The sequence below is a fragment of the Lissotriton helveticus genome, chromosome 6, assembly GCF_964261635.1.
Source record: "Lissotriton helveticus chromosome 6, aLisHel1.1, whole genome shotgun sequence".
Taxonomy (NCBI): domain Eukaryota; kingdom Metazoa; phylum Chordata; class Amphibia; order Caudata; family Salamandridae; genus Lissotriton; species Lissotriton helveticus.
The window spans coordinates 1289646639-1289664761 of record NC_136067.1 but is presented as its reverse complement, the minus strand read 5'-3'; the positions used below and the strand labels follow the sequence as shown (position 1 = coordinate 1289664761).

The following is an 18123-nucleotide window of genomic DNA, read 5'->3' as shown; positions in this document are numbered from 1 at the left end:
AATATCTTAGCAACACTTCCTCCCTGACCTGTGCACATTGCTAACCGCATTTGTTGTCTTTCTCCCCAAGACCTCATGTCCGCCATGCTCCGACCCCATGGCAAGCCTCTCAAGACCTAGTGTGTCTGAAGCTCCCCAGCAGTACAGAGAACAGTTGAAAAGTCGTCCCTTTGCCCACCATTGTGACATAACAACCTAATCCTGGTGCCACACTTCTCACTGGGAAGCGACACACGTCTCAGGGCAACATTAAGCTAGATACCAACGCCCTACAGCCCTGCCAAGACCTCTCTGATCTGTCGTATACTTGCGAATATCTGTATGTCTGCTGCCCTCAGGCGGCTTCCCCTTAACTTACCCCTTTAAACAGAACAATTCATGTCCTAAAAAAAGCCCCCCAAAACCTCCCAGATGTGAGGGACAAGAACAACACCTATAGTGTTCTCTAGAGCCACACACGTGCAACTTATTGAATAGCCTCTGTACCTAGGGCACAGTCTCCGGCATCAAAGAGGGGATCCCACTCCTAAAATTCCCCACCCCCACCCCAACCCCCGAAAACCTGTACCCCACTTGTCTGTCATCGGGGAATATCCCTGCCCAAAACTACCCTTGGCTGCGGACTTTTCTGCTGTCCCACGTACTAGACATTATCCCTGTTCAAACGGCTGCCAAAGAAACTGTACCCCATCTTCATTCCTCACTCTGGTCTTTTGTCTCCCTTTCTCCCTGCTAAGCAGGACATCACCTCAAGCCTTATAGCTGTGTAAATCTTACTGGATTTCACCCCACTGTGAGCCGGAGAAAGCATCTGCGATGTCCTAGCCCTCCCCCGTCGCATGGCACGCTGTTAACATGCCCTTGAATTTCAACCTGCACATACTAACACTGCAACAAATTCAGCCCCCACACATACGTTATACACTGTTGGGTCCCGACTGCCCCCGTTGTGATATTGTGAACTGACAACTTTTGTGTCATGTAATCACCCCCGAAACCACATCCCTCATTACAGGGCTCGTGTGCAACCCGCATGGCGACCCGCCTCAATGCTGTGCCACATATCACCGCCTAGTTAGTTGTCTTTCCAACAAAAAATAGCTGGCCTCCATGCCCCATAAACACCCTCACTGCCCGCGAATGACCGCCCCGCACGGGGATCCACTGCCCTCCCTTTTTGTAATGGGCCCATAAGCCAGGCCCTAGCTATTCCAAACACTGTCCAGCACCTTCTGGTAGCCCATGGATACGGGCTTGGTAGATCTATCCCCTTGCTAAGTATGCCCCCTTGGCCACATAATCAATTACAATGCCCAAGAGAGCCAGCACAGTACTGGGTCCAGCTGCTTTCCTTGTTGCCAAAAGTACTCTAAGTGTGCCCCTGAGCTCCCAGCACTGTCCAGCCTCCTCTGGCAGTCCACGGAACTGGAACTCTCTTCTCCAATCCCTATCCGTACACAGGACCTCCATGGGCACAAACTCAATGTCATACCCCAGGAATGACTGTGGCGTGCTGATCAGGCTGTCGTCTATGCTGTCAACTACTCCCTAGGTTCACCCATGACCTCCCATAACTGTCCAGCCTCTTCTGGCAGTCCACGTAACAAGCTTGTCAGCTCTAATCACCATCAGAGAACAGGGTCTCCTTGGCCACAGTATCAATGTTGATGCCCCTGGGTGCCAGTGCCATTCTGGGCCACTTGTCTTATATGTTGCCAAGGGTACCCCAAAGGTCAATTCGAACTCCTCTAGCATGCGGTAGTGCCGTTCTGGGCCACCTGTCTTCTATGTTGGCAATGGTACCCCAAAGGTCAACTCTGAGCTCCTCGAGCATGCCCAGCAACCTCTAGCAGCCCTCGGAACCAGTGCCAAAGCCTTTCTGGGCCATTTGTCTACAAAGTTGCAAATGGTACCACAAAGGTCAACTCTGAGTTCCTCAAGCATGTGCTAGTGCCGCTCTGGGCCACGTATCTTTAGGTTGCCAATTTTACCCCAAAGGTCAACTCTGAGCTCCTCAAGCATGTGCTAGTGCCGTACTGGGCCACTTGTCTTCTATGTTGCCAATGGTACCCAAAGGTCAACTCTGAGCTCCTCAAGCATGCTTAGCGTTCTCTGTCAACCCTTGGAACTAAACGTGTTTGCTCTCTCGCCATTAGTAACCAGGCCGCCATGGCCTCAGGCTCCCTTTCACTGCCCCATATTGACAGGCCCCGACTGGGGTCCAGCTGTCTGCTCTGGTGCCCAATGTACACCAAATCACCTATGATCCCCATTTGTGTTTGCTTTATCACAACCATAACCAGGCCTCCATGGCCACAGGATTGATCTCAATGTCCTAAGATGACAGCCCCCAAAACATGTCCAGCTGTCTGATCTGGTGCTCCCATGTACCCCAAATCACCCATGATCCGCAATCGTGTGGCTGTATCACTATGTTAAACAGGCCTCACTGGCCACCGAATCCATCTTAATGTCCAAGAGTAACCGCCCCCAAATGGGTTCAGCTGTCTGCTCTGATGCCAAATGAACCCACCAAAACCCACATGAGCGCCCTAAAATATCCAGCCATTCCGTGGAAACTAGCCACCCCACAATGAAAACTTTTCCCAAGTAGCATGTTACCTCAAAATGCTGTGTCCTTCATGACATTTACTCTTTGAAAAATAAGCAACAAAGGCCTCTTCCTCCTTGGTGTGTGGCATTTACCCAAAGGGGACCTCTTTTCAGACTTTTCTCTTTGTTGGTACCCTACCCCTTTGGTTGTTGGGTCCCTCTCTCTTTGTTTAGAGAAACTTATGCTTTCGAACAGGGATGCAAACTCAGCAACCAGGTCATCCATGTTTCCCAAATGGATGCTAAAGGCAAATGCAACAAGTTGAAGGCACTCTTCGATCCGGCAGCTTAACAGCATCCCTCAACCATCTTTGGTTACATATACCTTGGTTGTCATCAAATGAGAATCATGGGCGATTTCGCTCGTGAAGACTCCTGCTAGATAGAGCGGCATGGATGATCTATATGCAAAAACCTGGGTGGAGGTGGGTTGTAAGACCGGTTGAAAAGGGAGCGTCTTAAGGACATCTTGTGCCATAATATTGATTGACGCTCCCATGTCGATTAACGCTGTTATCTGATGGCCTGCCAGGAGAATGTTGCATTTGGGAATACGCCTCCGCAGATGTCCACCAGGTTGGAGTGTATAGATGACATGAACGGTTCCTTCTGGGTCATCATCATCATCATCATCCATGTCTTCTTCATATTCTGGCATAGTGGGGGACTGCAATTATTTGATTATTTTGGGTCTCTGCCCCTTTTTGGTTGCCGAAGACTGGCAAACCTTGACAAAGTGGTTAGACTTATTGCATGCCCAACATCGTTTTCTGTGAGCAGGGCATGGTCCTTGGTGTGGATATAATCCTCCACGTCCATAAAACCTCTAAGGAGTTGAGTAAGATATGGGGTGGTGTTTCCTTTTGTCCCTATCTACTGCATTAACAGGTTCTGTTTTTACTTGGCGTTGTAGAGCCATTTCCATGTGTGCAGCACGCACTTTAGAGAATTCTTTGGAGCGACCCATAGTCAGTATTTCGGCCATGGACATCCTGGGAACTTGAAGAATGTTCTCTCTGAGCTTGACTAAGGAGCAGCCCTGTATGAATTGTGCACAAATCTCATCATCAGCATTAGACAAAGTGCAGGTGCTGGCCAAATCATAGTCGGGATTTGCAAGGGGTTCAAAGTGAGCAGCCAAAGCCTATTATAACATAGCATAGGTGAATGGAAGGCCAGCCTCAATAACAGATTTTCCCAGTTTGTGAATTGCGGCCCCTTCCAAATGTAGCAGCATAGGGCATCTTTGATAATTCTCCAGACCATCCCTGGCAAAATAGGCCTCCAGCTGCTCAACCCAATCCTTCCATCTCGCTTCATGAGCGGGTGGGGGGCCATCCACCACAAACGGTTCCAGAGCAGGTATGGAGGCCATAATGATGGTCGTCGCAACCTGGTATAAATGTCACAGGGGTCAACGGACTGATCTGGGTGAATAAAGGTCAACGCGAGCAATGAGGTAGTTGGGGAGAATTAGTTGTGAACTGGTGGAGAAGTGAAAAGAATGGGCACCAAGCGTAGCCGTGGAATGGTCCTATGGTTTTAGACACATGTCCCAGCAGGGACAATGGGAGGTTCGCTACAGGTGTAGGCAGGAGGTGGTAAGTGCACATCAAATGACTCACCAGGCAGTCTGATGAGAGGTAGACAGGCAGGTAAGAAATGTTCCATGCCTGGGTAATCACAACAGAGCCAGGGAGTGGACCAGTGGCATGGTATGTCTACAGGCCTCTAAAATCCAAGGCAGAATAGAGCTGTAGAGGAGAAGCATGTACCCCTTTCAGGCATCTTTCCCAGGAAAAACAGGACTGGAAAGCAGCCAGACGTAGCCCATGGTGCAAGAAGAGATCCAGAGTGAAGCCAGGCTCCGTGGGCACCACAGCAGCAGGAGGCCAGTCGAGTGATGTAGGACACGCTGCTCCCCTCTAGGACACTGAAGCATCTGCGTGCACAACGAGGGGCAGTGCGTGTGGATAGCAAATGCAGCAGCACAGGGGGAGTAGGCCTCAGCACGTGCAGCAAAGGATTTGAGGATGCTTCGCAATCCCTTGTAGATGGTTTCACAGGAGCAAGCTGTGACACAGGAGCAGGCTCTGACATGGGCTGTAGGGGACGCTCCACCCTACTTCACAGGCAGATGCAGGTTTTGCGTCCAGTCGCAGATGCTCCCGGACCCCAGCGGAGACGCAGCAAGAACGGTGCCAGGGCAGGAACATGCGTGAGTGAGTGAAACCCACTCATCACCAATTTATTGTGGGGAAAAGATCAGGCATACACATTACTGTGTTGGGTATTGCTGAGGACCCTCTCCACCAGTCCCAGTTTTTTTTTTTTTTTACTTCCTGTGTCTCGCGACGGGCCAAACCACCCACCACACATCTAACGGGTCAAACACAAGAGAACACCCTTCTCCCGGGGTTCATAATGGAGGGGTGGACCCTTGACATAACATTAGGCAACATCTACTCTGGTACAGGATCCTTAGCTTTGCGAGCCATAGGACCCATGGCAACTTGTTTTCTCTGAATAACATAAATATAACTGTCAATTATTATATCTGGTTATGCTTCTATCTGTCTGTTAGTCCCAATCCACCTCCTTCATCAGCCTTTCTTTGCAGGGTGACTCCCTCGCTATCCCTCTCTTTCATTATTTTCATAATATAGCACCCTTGGGCCGTGTTTAGGAGACAAGCGAAATTCCCGATTCCAGCACAGTCAGAACATTGTGGTCGATTAGGATGGCGGATGGACTTGCGTCCGTCCGCCACCCCCGAGGTGGAGGGACCATCCGCAAGGGCAGCGGCGTTCCCTCCATGCCAATTAGGATGTGACCGCCACCCTGGCGGTCACATCCTGTATCTTTAACATTGCGGCGGGTGCAGCTTCAAGCAGCACCCGCCGCAATGTGAAAAATGCATGCATTGCATTTGCATGCACAAAGCGGCAGGCACCGCCTGGTGCCTGCCGCTTTGTGCATGCAAATGCAGGGGAGTACCATAGGTACCCTCCATGTGCACCCCCACCCCCCCTTCACCCTGGGGGCCCGCAAGGGCCCCCCAGAAGCAAAGGTCCACATGCTTTTCCACGTCAGAAAAACAGCCGCGGAAAAGCATGTTTACACACGCTTCCTAATTTGGCTGGCGGTGTCTTGCAGACACCGCCACCAAATAGCGGTCTACACCCCGCGGATCAGCGGCGGATGGACCTGCCGTCCGCCGCTGATCCCACCGCCATCCTAATCTGGCGGGTGGTGTTGTCAGGGACTGCGGCGGTGAATCCGCATCCTCCGGGCCGGCGGTGGCTTCCACCGGCCCAGAGGATGCGGATTCACCGCCATCCTAATCGACCCCTTTGTACGGTGATTGAAAATCCAAAATCTTTGATAACTATCACCCCCTCCCGATTTCCATTACAGATTTTGCCAGAGGCACTGTAGCAAAATTCATCAGAGAAATAGCACTATTAGAATAGGCATAAAATGAAGATAAATAACAAATGTGATTTCCAACACCCAGAAAATACCTCACCCAAAGATATTGGCATTTGATGTCTGTAGTAAAGAGAATCTAGTCTAGGGCATATTTACGGGAAAATGTCAGAGCGAAGAGCTGTGCCAAAGTTGGCAGCGCAGTGCTCAGACATTTTCAAATCGCAGGGATGCGCCATTTTCACAAGAATACACCTCACCCCTGTGTTTTCCCTGGGCGCTGAAGCTCAATTTAGCTGCCAAGTGAGAACGCAGGCATCGTTGAATCCTGGCACCATAGTGCAAGGGTGCCTGCGTTGCGGGTAATACTTGTTCATGTACAGGAAGGTGACGCTGCACATAAGCAATCCAATCACTGATGATAATTTGTGACTTCTATGTGTGCTGCAGAGCACACATAGAAGTAGCAAATCATCATTGTTTATGTGCAGAAAGAACACCTTCCTGCACATAAACAACCATTAATGACATTTTGCTCTTTCTTATGTGTGCTGTAGAATGCAGCACACATAGAAAAAGTAAAAATGCAGAGAAATAAAAGTATTTTTCCTCGTTTCCGCTTTCTAACGCCTGCCTCAGATTTACACTGACTTGTAATTCTGGGGCAGTGTCAAAAGTAATGGGTGTTGCTGTGGAACACCAACAGCAACACTCATGGCATGCCCCTTTCACACTAAGTGATGCGTGTAAATGGGGCTTATTTTCAAGGCGGCGGTAAGCCATAAAAAGTGGCTTAACGCTGCTTTGTAAATATAGAAATGGGCATATTGCTACCAGAACGTTGCTAAAAGTGATGTTGTGGACTGGTGGCAATATCCCCTTTGTAAATATGCCCCTCTGAATTCCAACAACCTCACAATCAGCGCCAGAAAAGGAGAACTCGAGGGGTCAGCATGATCTCTGTTCTGCCCGACGCTTTAAGAAAAGCAACATTTTAAACAATGTTTGCACATTGCTACGGTGAAAGTTTCCTGAATTTAGGGAAACAGCAGAAGTTAGCTGAGTGTTAAAACAGCTGTTTTTTATTTTTGTACACAGAACTGCCTCAACAAGCAACAGCTCCTGGCTGCTATCCGCCAAATGCAGCAGTTCTTGAAGGGACAAGAAACTCGGTTTGCAGAAGGAGTCCGCATTATGAAGAACAGGCTGGCTACCATACAGAATTCTGTGACCAAGGCAGTCCCTGAACCACCAACAGGTAGGCACACCTGTTATATCCTGCTCTTCCTCTCTCTTTGTTCCTCCTTAGTGTTAGTGTCTGCTTGTCTATGTGATGTCTCTGTGATGTCATCCAGGATTCTACCTGTTGCTGTTCAAGGGATTTATCAGTTACCTGGAGGCTGAGCAGGAAGTTATCTGCTCCCGGTGGGGTTTCTTACCATATTACATTCCTACCTGAATGATGTACCTTCTATCTAATCTCAAGAATAAATATACTACATGAACATTACAACAAGGACTCATAATCTTTATTTTACTGAATTTAACAACACCCATTCGCTATTTTGTGCAGTTCTGTGTTTCCTGTCGAAAAGCACGTGAAATCATCTTGATAGTTTGTGGCGTGCATATGATTACATGAAAGAGGTGTACACAACATTGGAGCAATATGTGGAATGGCACTGGGACCCTAGTGTATGAGGGGACCATTGCATCTAAATCATCACTGTCATTTACTCTTTCACTGTCCAATGAGGCTTTAGGGCAGAGATTCTTAAACTTTTGACTTCTGTACACCCCGACTACACGATTACTGGAAAACGAGAACCCCCACTGAATAATTATTGGAGCCACAGATTTCCAGCCTAAGTAATTTTATTACTTGAACCTCAAAACACTACAACAAATACAGATGTACCTGCACATCAAGTAAATACACAAATATTGAAATATGTTATTGCATTCACAAGAAAAATCAAAATTTTAATTGTTATGGGGAAGTCAGAGCTTTTTAAAAAAAAGTGCCTTTTAAATCTTAAAGCTGAAGAATTCTGCTAAACTGTAGCATAATAGATTGTCTTTTTGGTTCCTAATGCATGCTCTCTTTTTCTTGGTGTGTCAATCGAGGCCACCCATCATCTGTATATTCTGCTTGCTGTCCTTGCTCTGCTCCAGCGAATTAACTTAATTTTTAGCCTCCAATTTCAAACTCGTTCACACTTACAGATTGTTTTGACATGTTTAAGTTTGCTTCTTTATTGATATACACTTTATTAATCTTAGCGTCATTTAATTTTCTAAACAGTCACGGACCCCTGAGAAACATTTAGGACTCTCAGGGGTCCACAGATCACAGGTTAGGAACCCCTGCTCTACAGGGAGCATTTCCTTGCTCCACACTATGGTCTTGCTGCGCTGCTGATCCAAAACCGGAAGAGATGCTGTGAACCTTGTTTTGATCCAGAAGACGTTTTAGTTGTAGATGAGAAAGAGTGAGCTCTGATTTGTAATCACTCGATTACATACATCAGCCGCTCCTCATTCGAAACTGAATTCTGATGTGAGAATATACCTTACCAGGCTGAATTAAAAAGTTATGGTTCAAAGAGGTATTTAGGTGCTCTAAAAATCAATTTGTTTTCAGTTTGGACATCATGATATACCGACAAATCAAGTAGGACCAGATTCAGAAAAAATTGAAATTTCACCTAGAAGTTTCCAAACTCGTCAGGTGGCTGATTTCTAAATTTAAGGTACCCACATATACACAGGTACGCTTAGAAACCTGCAACATCTTTGAGTGGAAGTCATAGTGCCACAAGTGTGCCGTCCTACTTTGGTGCATGCTATTGATAGAGCGCGGGCTCACCTGCTCAATATACTCACCTGGGCCCATATATCTATGTATATATTAAACAGGTAAACCTACACACAATCAATTGGAGATTTTACCATTTGGATTTCATACCATTTATCTTACCAATCCAAGTCACCGATACCTATAGTCCTAAAGGATCAAGGGAGTTAAAGAGAAAATAGGTAGCAAATAATAATATTTAGCATTTCATGAATAACCACAAACTCGGGAAAGGTTTAAAATCTTTATCTAAATAATAAACATTAACTCAATTTAGCTTCTTAAGTCTGTTAAGACTAATGCAGATTTAAAACATAACATTGCGATTAAACTTGGAGAGAAAATGTCGTTAAGCATTTGAACAGAGGGCGGGTAAGAGAAAGGGAAAACAGTACAATGACAAACCCACACTTAATAGTTACCTAGAATGGTGTGATGGCCAACCCTGGTCATAGGCTGAGACAAGAAATAGAATCCCAAGTACAGGTGCCAGCAGAAAAGAACAGGTGCAAGCCAGATTCAGAACCAGGACAGGATACGGACCAAATTGGATCAGGACAGAACCACCACAGGCTAAGACTTGCACCGCAGCTTAAGTTCAAAACGCCAGCGTTGTAAACCCTCTCTGCAGCTAACAGTCGAACCCCGATTGGGTCAGCGATCTCCTTCCCATAACCCCGATTGGGTTATAGATTCTTCTGACAGAGTGCTCCGCCAGCAACCCTGCTCTCGATCACCTATTGAGTGCATTGGGTCAGTGACAGGTCAGCTATTCGGGCAAGTCGGACAATCTAGCTAGCTAGGCCTATCCTAGTTATTCTATTTTTCAGGTCAGTGTACCACCCCCAAATGTTGCAAATGTGTGAATCCCACAATTTTATTGGACAAGAACGAGGAGTACCCATCACAACATATTTTCTTGAAGCAACTTGTCAATCATGTATTCAAGTCGTTCCCTCGCATAACTTTATCTACCCATGTTCTTTTATTCCGCCCTGTAGTGTAATGTATCAATAATCATTTTAAACATTTTAATCAATTCAGCTTCCTCTGGCAAGGCAAGGAGTTCACTCTTCTCTGCCTTCCATGTCCGTCTTGGCTTAGATTCAAGGCTACAGCTTCCGTGGCTTCAAGACTTGTTGCGCAGGCGCAGTTTCTCCAAAGATGGAGTTCAGCAAAACATTTAGGCACATTTTATAACATGTAAAAATAGAAAATAAACAGTTTCAGAGACACTGAATACATGAATGCACTGCATACCACTTCTTTCTACTCTATTCCCATTATTATATTTTATACTATTGCATTAAATATTAAGCGAAAACAAACAGCTTAGCAAAGCAGCGATGCAAGCTTCTTGCACGTTAGGACACATAACGGCCATCTTAGTTCTATTGCGCAGAAGCAGAAGTTTTCCCACCAAGCATATCACGTGGGCATGACAGGCGCATGCGCAGTAGAAAATCCCGCGTAGCAGCAGCCATTTTAGTGCATGCGGATTATAGTTAGTAAAAGTACATTGGCAAGCTTCCCCTAGATGCCTAATATGTCATGTAATGCAATATTAATAAGACAAAACATGTTAGTTAGTACATTAATATTATTATCGAGAGGGTTGAGTACAAGCAAGTCACTTTACGTGTGAAACCTAAATCCATCAATCCCCTCTTTGATGATATTTTATATCATCACTAGCTAATGAAACAGATGCCAACTTTTACACTTCACCCATCTCAATTTCTTCAAACTGTTGTTAATATTCTTTTCATTCTTCATATGGAGGTCTTTCACCTTTTTGTATAAATGTCTATTATATTTTTCTAATTTTATTTCGTTGATATTTCTTTTCTTTCCTTTTTTATTTATTGCATATGTCTTTTTATGCTTACAACATCTACAACAAATTATTATCCCTAAAATCATTAAGGCTATTCCCACCATTGGCATCAGTATTTTCCCTACAAAACTTTTCCCTACATTAGAAAACCAACTACCTATAGAGAAGAGACCATCTGTTAATCTCTTCCATGCACTATTAACCTCCAGTGGTTTAAGTTCCTTTTCTAAATATGTAATATTCCTTACATACCCTTTCAGTTCTACACTTTTGTCAGGTATGTAGTACAACAATGTTGCGCTTTCAGCATTCTGCAGACTCCGCCCTCTTTTGCCAACAATGTATCAAGAGCTAGTCGATTTTGTAAAACCATTGATCTTACCGCAACTAGTACTGTAGTAATCATTAAGAAACCTCCAGCAGTGTCTGTCGATAAGCGATCTACCACTGTCGATAATTTGCAAATTCTTTGAGTATTTAAAACCACTCCTACTGAAGGTATCAATGCACTAAATATGTCACCTACAATTTCTGCTATACTAGCTCTTTTACTACGTTTTAGTCCATTAGTATCTTCATTGATTCCAGTGATTCTATTTATATGGTATACTTTTGGGAATACTATTCCAAAATAGCAACTCCCATACCAATGATCAGGCAATTTGTAATACGCTTTGTTCCCACATATATAATAAATTCCAGGAAACACCGGTTCAGTTCCATCTTTGAAACCCCAACCCTCAATTACTTTATAATTGTGTTCATATTCACTAGAACCAATGAATATATTGTTATAATAACTCGTTCTCTCCCTGTGGAGACAGAATTTTCCTTTCTTTTCAAAGTCCTGCAACATACCAGCATGAGTTATGCCATTCAAGGTGTATTCTTTATCTTCTGCCCATTTAGGTATTTTTCGTTTCTTTTCTGTAGCTTTTCTTTGGAAATCCTCTCTCCTTTTATCAACTAAATTCAAAAATATCTTCTCTTCTTCATGTAAAATGCATGTTGAATTATTCTTGTGTGCTTCGGCTATATCTATTGTTAGAAAATATTCTCCCATATAACGAGCTATGTTACCTTTACTATGTACAGGATTCAGGTTACTATGAGTTGGAAGTTCAGAGAAAATCACATATAAATAATAATAATATATTGTAAGGGTCCTTTCTTGTAAAATAAACTAGCTAAAATACTACACGAAATACCATAAGTCAGGGGCAAATGATGATAAGTGATGCCTTCCGCTACAGACAATGGTAGCTTCATACATACGTAGCAATCACTTATTTCCATTACCTCTACATAGTGTACTAACAGATTTGCGAATACAATCAAATGTGTTCTATTTCTAACTTTATCGTAATGCAATCCTTCCTCATCTGATGCTTCTACTTCTATTCTTTGCTGCCTAACATTATCTATTTTCCCATGTGTATCTAATTTTTCAGGTGCATCTACCGTCTCATGAATGTTAATGTCATTCTTTTCACTTTTACTCATTAGATAAGGAATAGCTACTGTCAATCCTAACCATACTATGAGTATTATTACTACACTAAATGTGCATATTCTATAGCATGTTTTTAAGCAATTTCTTTTCGGTTTACCATTAACAGTATGATCAGCCATTTTTCAATTAAGGAGACTTAGCCCCTCTTTGAGACCTTTTCACAGAATTTCAACCTGTGAATTTTAAAGTTGGTCTTACTTCTTCGTCTGTTAGTTCATCAATTAATTCATCATCTTCTTCGTCACTCAGTTCTAATTTTTCAAGATCTTCAAGAATGACATGGGTCCATTCAGGTCCTCTGAATTTATTATTCAGCCTTTTTAATCGTGGACTTTTTCTTTTCGGTTGTTCTGTAGTAAACCCAGTTTTACTTGATATCTCATTTACTTGTTCTGGTTCTTCATTTATTGATTTAAGATGAAATTTTAGTTTCTTGACAAAACAAGGCCAATTATCTCCCTTTCTGAGTCTTTTAGCTGGCTCTATGCTTTGTTTTTCTTCAATTGTTCTTTTGTTGTCATTCAGTTGTGGCACAGTTTGTGTATCTTCATCATCTGTATCCCTCTCTATCTGACTTGGTCCAGGTCTTTCTTCTGTTTCTTCTGCCTGGATGCTAATCTGACCTTGTTCAGGTGTATGCAGTAATTGACTTTGATTTGGTTTGTTTTCTTCTTCCTTAACACATTTATCTACATCTATCTGGTCCTACTCAGGTATCTCGATCTCTTGCTCTTCTTCTTCCTGAGCCTTCGCCCTTTTACCTATCTGTCCTTTCTCAGACTCTGGAACTGTGCAGGTATTTGGAATGTCTGAGTATATTGATCTTTCCTTATCTGTTCCTGCCCAGAATTACTTTTGGCTTTTATTTGTGTAATCTGAGTACATTCTTCTATTTCTGACTCATCCTCACTATCACCCTGTCTATCTAAGTAGGTTTGGCTTCTGGTACTCACACATCTGCAGGACTGTCAATCACTGGAATCCATTCATCCTGACTGGTGCTTGGTTGTTCATCATCAACTACTTCAGAATCACTTTCTCGAGACCCCTCAGCTGCACAACCTTCAGCTTCAGTTTCGTCAGGTTGAGCCACTCTTTTTGTATGGCTCGCATGGATCCAATTCGGAACTCCTTTATATTTTACTGCTGTAGTGGTAACCAATATCACTTGTGTTGGTTTTCCCCACCTCGGCAAGATTCTCGTGTATGTTTTTTTATTACAACCCAGTCACCTGGAATCAGATCGTGTGCTGGAGTTATTTGCCTGATGACAGTGTCTTCCCCAACCTGGTGAGAGATAGAACGCACTTGGTCAGCCAGTACTTTGCAGTACTCTAGTACTAAATCAGATATATTTATCAACTTGTGTCCTGGTTCCCATGCCTGCCTCATTGCTCTTCCCATGAGTATTTCATGAGGACTCAAGCCTGTTTTTCTGTCTGGAATGCTTCTGAGTCCAATCAGGACACAAGGTAAAGAATATGGCCATTCTAATCGAGTTGATTCATAAATCTTTCCCAATCTTGATTTGATTGTGCCATTCAGTTGTTCTACCACTCCAGAGGCCTCTGGGCGGTATGCACAGTGCAGCTTTTGCTCAATTTTAAATGCTTCACAGATTAGGCCAATTATTTCATTATTAAAATGTCTTCCTCGGTCTGATTCAATCGTTACTGGAAAACTGAAACGTGGTATGAGCTCTCTAAGTAATAGTTTGGCTACTATGATGCTATCATTCCTACGTGTAGGGTAAGCTTCCACCCATTTTGAAAATAGGCAGACAATGACTAGAACGTACTTCATTCCTCTGCAAGGGGGTAAGTGAATGAAATCAATCTGAAGTCGAATAAAAGGATCTTCTGCCCTTCCAATCTTTCCTGACAATACCACAGTTCTTTTGCCAGGATTCATTTGTTGGCACACCAAACACCTATGGCAAAGAATCTGTGCAACGTTCCTGAACTTTGCATTGAACCAAGTTTGTCTGAATAGCCTTATCATAGCGTCTCGTCCTAGATGAGAATCACCATGATACCTCCTAGCCATAGGAGCAAGCATACAGTTTGGCAACACAGGCCTCCCATCAAGGTAAACAATGACACCATCTCCAGTCCATCTCCAGCCCTTCTCTGACATCCTATTTTCGCCCACTCTTCCTTCTCTTCCTGTTCTGCATCATTTTGCAAATCTTTCACTTCTTCCCACGTTTTCACTCTCTCAAGCAACATAAGTTGGCAGCTGTTTCATTTTGGTTCAACTTTCGTGTTTATTGCCATCTTATTTTTGGCACAATATTGAGCTAGTTGGTCAGCATATAGGTTACCTGCTGTCACTTTGTCATTGCCAGATTGGTGAGCAGCACACTTGACCACAGCTACTGTTTCTGGTAATTGGATTGCTTTTAGTAAATCTTTCACAAAATTTCCATTTTTAATTGGAGTACCTGATGAAGTCAGAAACTCTATTTGCATCCGGAGTAGGCCAAAATCATGCACAACTCCATAGCCATATTGGCTATCAGTAAAAATAGTAACTTTCAGATTTTTCCCAAATGTACAAGCTTTTGTCAATGCAATTAATTCTGCTACCTGTGCAGATTTTACTCCAGGTAAATATGATGCTTCAACTGGACCCCATAGAGTGCAAACTGCATAAGCAGCACTTAAACCTCCTTCCTCATGTCGCATACATGACCCATCTACAAATAGCTCATGTTCCGAATTTATGAGTGGCTCTTCTCTTATGTCTGGGTGTGGTTTAGTACAATATTCTGTAAGATCAATAAAATTATGTTCGATTTCATTTTTGACTTCTGCAAAGTGTGATTCAGGCAACAATGTCACATTTTCTGCACCTACAAGAATTTGTTCCTACTTAGTCAGCCGACTAGGTGTTAGATACTGTCTGGGCGTGGTTTAGTACAATATTATGTAAGATCAATAAAATTATGTTCGATTTCATTTTTGACTTCTGCAAAGTGTGATTCAGGCAACAATGTTGCTGGGTTCAGAATATTACATCTAGCAATTGTCACATTTTCTGCACCTACAAGAATTCGTTCCTACTTAGTCAGCCGACTAGGTGTTAGATACTCAATCAATCAATCAATCATGCCATTTGTATAGCGCACTACTCACCCGGGAGGGTCTCAAGGCGCTTGGGGGGAGGGGTATGCTACTGCTCGAACAGCCAGGTCTTGAGTTGTTTCCTGAAGGCGAGATGGTCCTGGGTCAGCCGAAGGTGGATGGGGCGGGAGTTCCAAGTCTTGGCAGCCAGGTAAGAGAAGGATCTTCCTCCGGCGGTGGCTCTTCGGATGCGTGGTACGGCTGCGAGGGCGAGGCTGGTGGACCGTAGCTGGCGGGTGGGCGTGTAGAAGGTCAGGCGGTCGTTGAGGTACTTGGGGCCCAGGTCGTGGAGAGACTTGTGTGCGTGGGTGAGGAGCCCAAACGTGATCCTCTTGTCGACGGGGAGCCAGTGCAGGTTCCTCAGGTGGCTGGAGATGTGGCTGCATCGGGGGACATCCAGGATGAGTCGGGCGGAGGCGTTCTGGATGCGCTGGAGTCTTTTCTGTAGCTTGGCTGTGGTTCCGGCGTAGAGGGCGTTTCCGTAGTCCAGTCGGCTGGTGACGAGTGATTGGGTGAGAGTCTTCCTGGTCTCGGTCGGGATCCAGTGGAAGATACTGAGTTTTAGTCCTTGTTAACAAAATCACAACTGCATGTGGGACATACACTGTTACTGGATGTCCCATAATAATGGACTCACTTTGCTCAAGACACATGCAAGTTGCTGCTACTGCTTTCAAACATCCTGGCAACGCTTCTGCCACTGGATCCATAGTAGAGGAAAAATATGCAACAGGTCGTCTCATTAGACTATGAGTCTAAGTCAGAACTGAAAGTGCACAATTGTCTCGTGTGTCACAAAACAATGTAAAATCTTTTGTATAGTCAGGCATCCCTAATGCTGGAGCTGAACACAGACAAGCTCGTAGCTTTAGAAAAGATGACATGCTTTCATCATCCCATTCTGCTGGGTCTTTTGCTCTTTTCTTTGTCATTTGTATCAAAGGTTTTGCTAGGACTGCAAATCCCACAATCCATTGACTGAAGTAACCTACAACTCCAAGAAACATTCTGATTTCTTTCTGTGTTTGAGGTAGATTCATGTTTTGAATTATTCTGATTCTTTCAGAGGTAACCCTTCTGACACCTCTCTCTATCTGGTGCCCCAGATATTTCACTGTTGTGGTACAATACTGCAATTTTTCAGGTGATACTTTGTGTCCACCTTTTCCTAAGTGATTCAGCAAAGCAATTGTATCAGTAACACAGTCTTTTCGATTCTTAGATGCCACCAGTAGGTCATCTATATACTGCACCAGGACTGATTGTCCGGGCAATATCAAAGATTCAAGACATTTTTTCAGGATCTGAATAAAGATCGATGGACTTTCTGTGTACCCCTGAGCGACACGATTCCAAACATAGATATGGTCATCGAATTTGAACGAGAAAAGATACTTACTATCCGGGTGCAGTGGTATTGAGAAAAATGCGTGGCAAAGGTCAATTACGGTGAACCAACCTGCTGCCCATGGTATTTGATACAGAATCACAGCAGGGTTTGGCACAACTGGACAACATGGGACGACAATTTTATTAATTTTGCGGAGGTCCTGTACAACCCTGTATTTTCCGCTTGGTTTCTTGATGCCAATTATTGGTGAATTACATGGACTGCTCATTATTTCCTGAAAAATTCCTGCTTCAACCAGACGTTTTATCTTTAGTGCAACTCCTGCTTTTATTTCTGGGCTCATTTTGTACTGTCGAATATTTGCATAAACTGCACCTTCTTTTACTGGGTCAACATTTGCCATTAAATCTACATCTTTTCCTGTGAAATCCCACACTTTAGGATCTACAGTATGTTGTAATTCTTTTGGCAAGTCTTCAATGGTAAATATTTGTTTTTCAGTTTCTTGTTTCGCTAACATGATTTTATAAATTCCATCTTCATCTGGGGTTTGAATTTCAACACCATTTGGTGTACAAAAGATGGTGCAATTCATTTTGCATAGTAAATCCCTACCTAACAAATTTACAGGAATAGAGTCACATACAATACATTTGTGCATTTCTTTAAAATTGCCTATTTTGACTTCCATGGGTTCTGTAACTGGGGTACTAATTTGTTTATTAGAAACGCCCACTACTTGGATCGCTTCTCCCGAGAGGGGTAGGCTTGGAACGTCTGCTGTTCTCACAGTAGAACGGGTAGCGCCAGTATCCAACAGAAAGGTAACATCATTTCCTTCAACCTTTCCCTCAATGTATGGACCTGACTGACCTACCTGCAAGGATGCACCAAGTACGCACTCCTCGTCCTCCTCTCTCAGGCACAGTCAGAAACTATCTTCATCAAAGTATGAATCTCTCAAAAGAAATTGGGGTGTCACTGTGTCCCTTTAACCACTTCCTTCCCAACTTGTGGTATCTATACTGTATGATGGTTGACTCCCAGGGTTTGGCATAGGCGCCAATAGTAACTGATTTTGTATTACCTGTTTTTGCTGCTTTTTCGATACCTCATTCTGCATCTGTGGATTCAAATTATTATTATCTAGCACAGCCCTACACTCGTTCTTCCAATGCCCCAACTTGCCGCACCCATGACAAGGAAATTTCTTTTTAGCCTCCTCTCGATTAAATTTTCCTCTAGGTTTATTACCAATTCCATCTCCTTGGGTCTGAATGTTTTTTAATTGAAGTTCTTGTTGCTCTGCTAATTTTACCTGTGCCCACATTACTTTTTCTTCCAAATTCTTTCGTTTATTATCCAATTCGTCTTCACAATATTATGCATAATTCAGCA

General features: G+C 43.8%; 1 protein-coding gene across 1 annotated transcript in view; it reads left to right on the top strand.

The window, feature by feature from the left end:
• The window catches only part of FBLN7 (fibulin 7), an 877728-nt gene that overhangs the window by 402238 nt on the left and 457367 nt on the right, over positions 1-18123 (top strand). The window contains exon 2 of the mRNA XM_078649036.1: positions 7141-7300. Coding sequence (XP_078505162.1) covers positions 7141-7300 — 160 coding nt within the window. The remainder of the gene's footprint in view (positions 1-7140; positions 7301-18123) is intronic.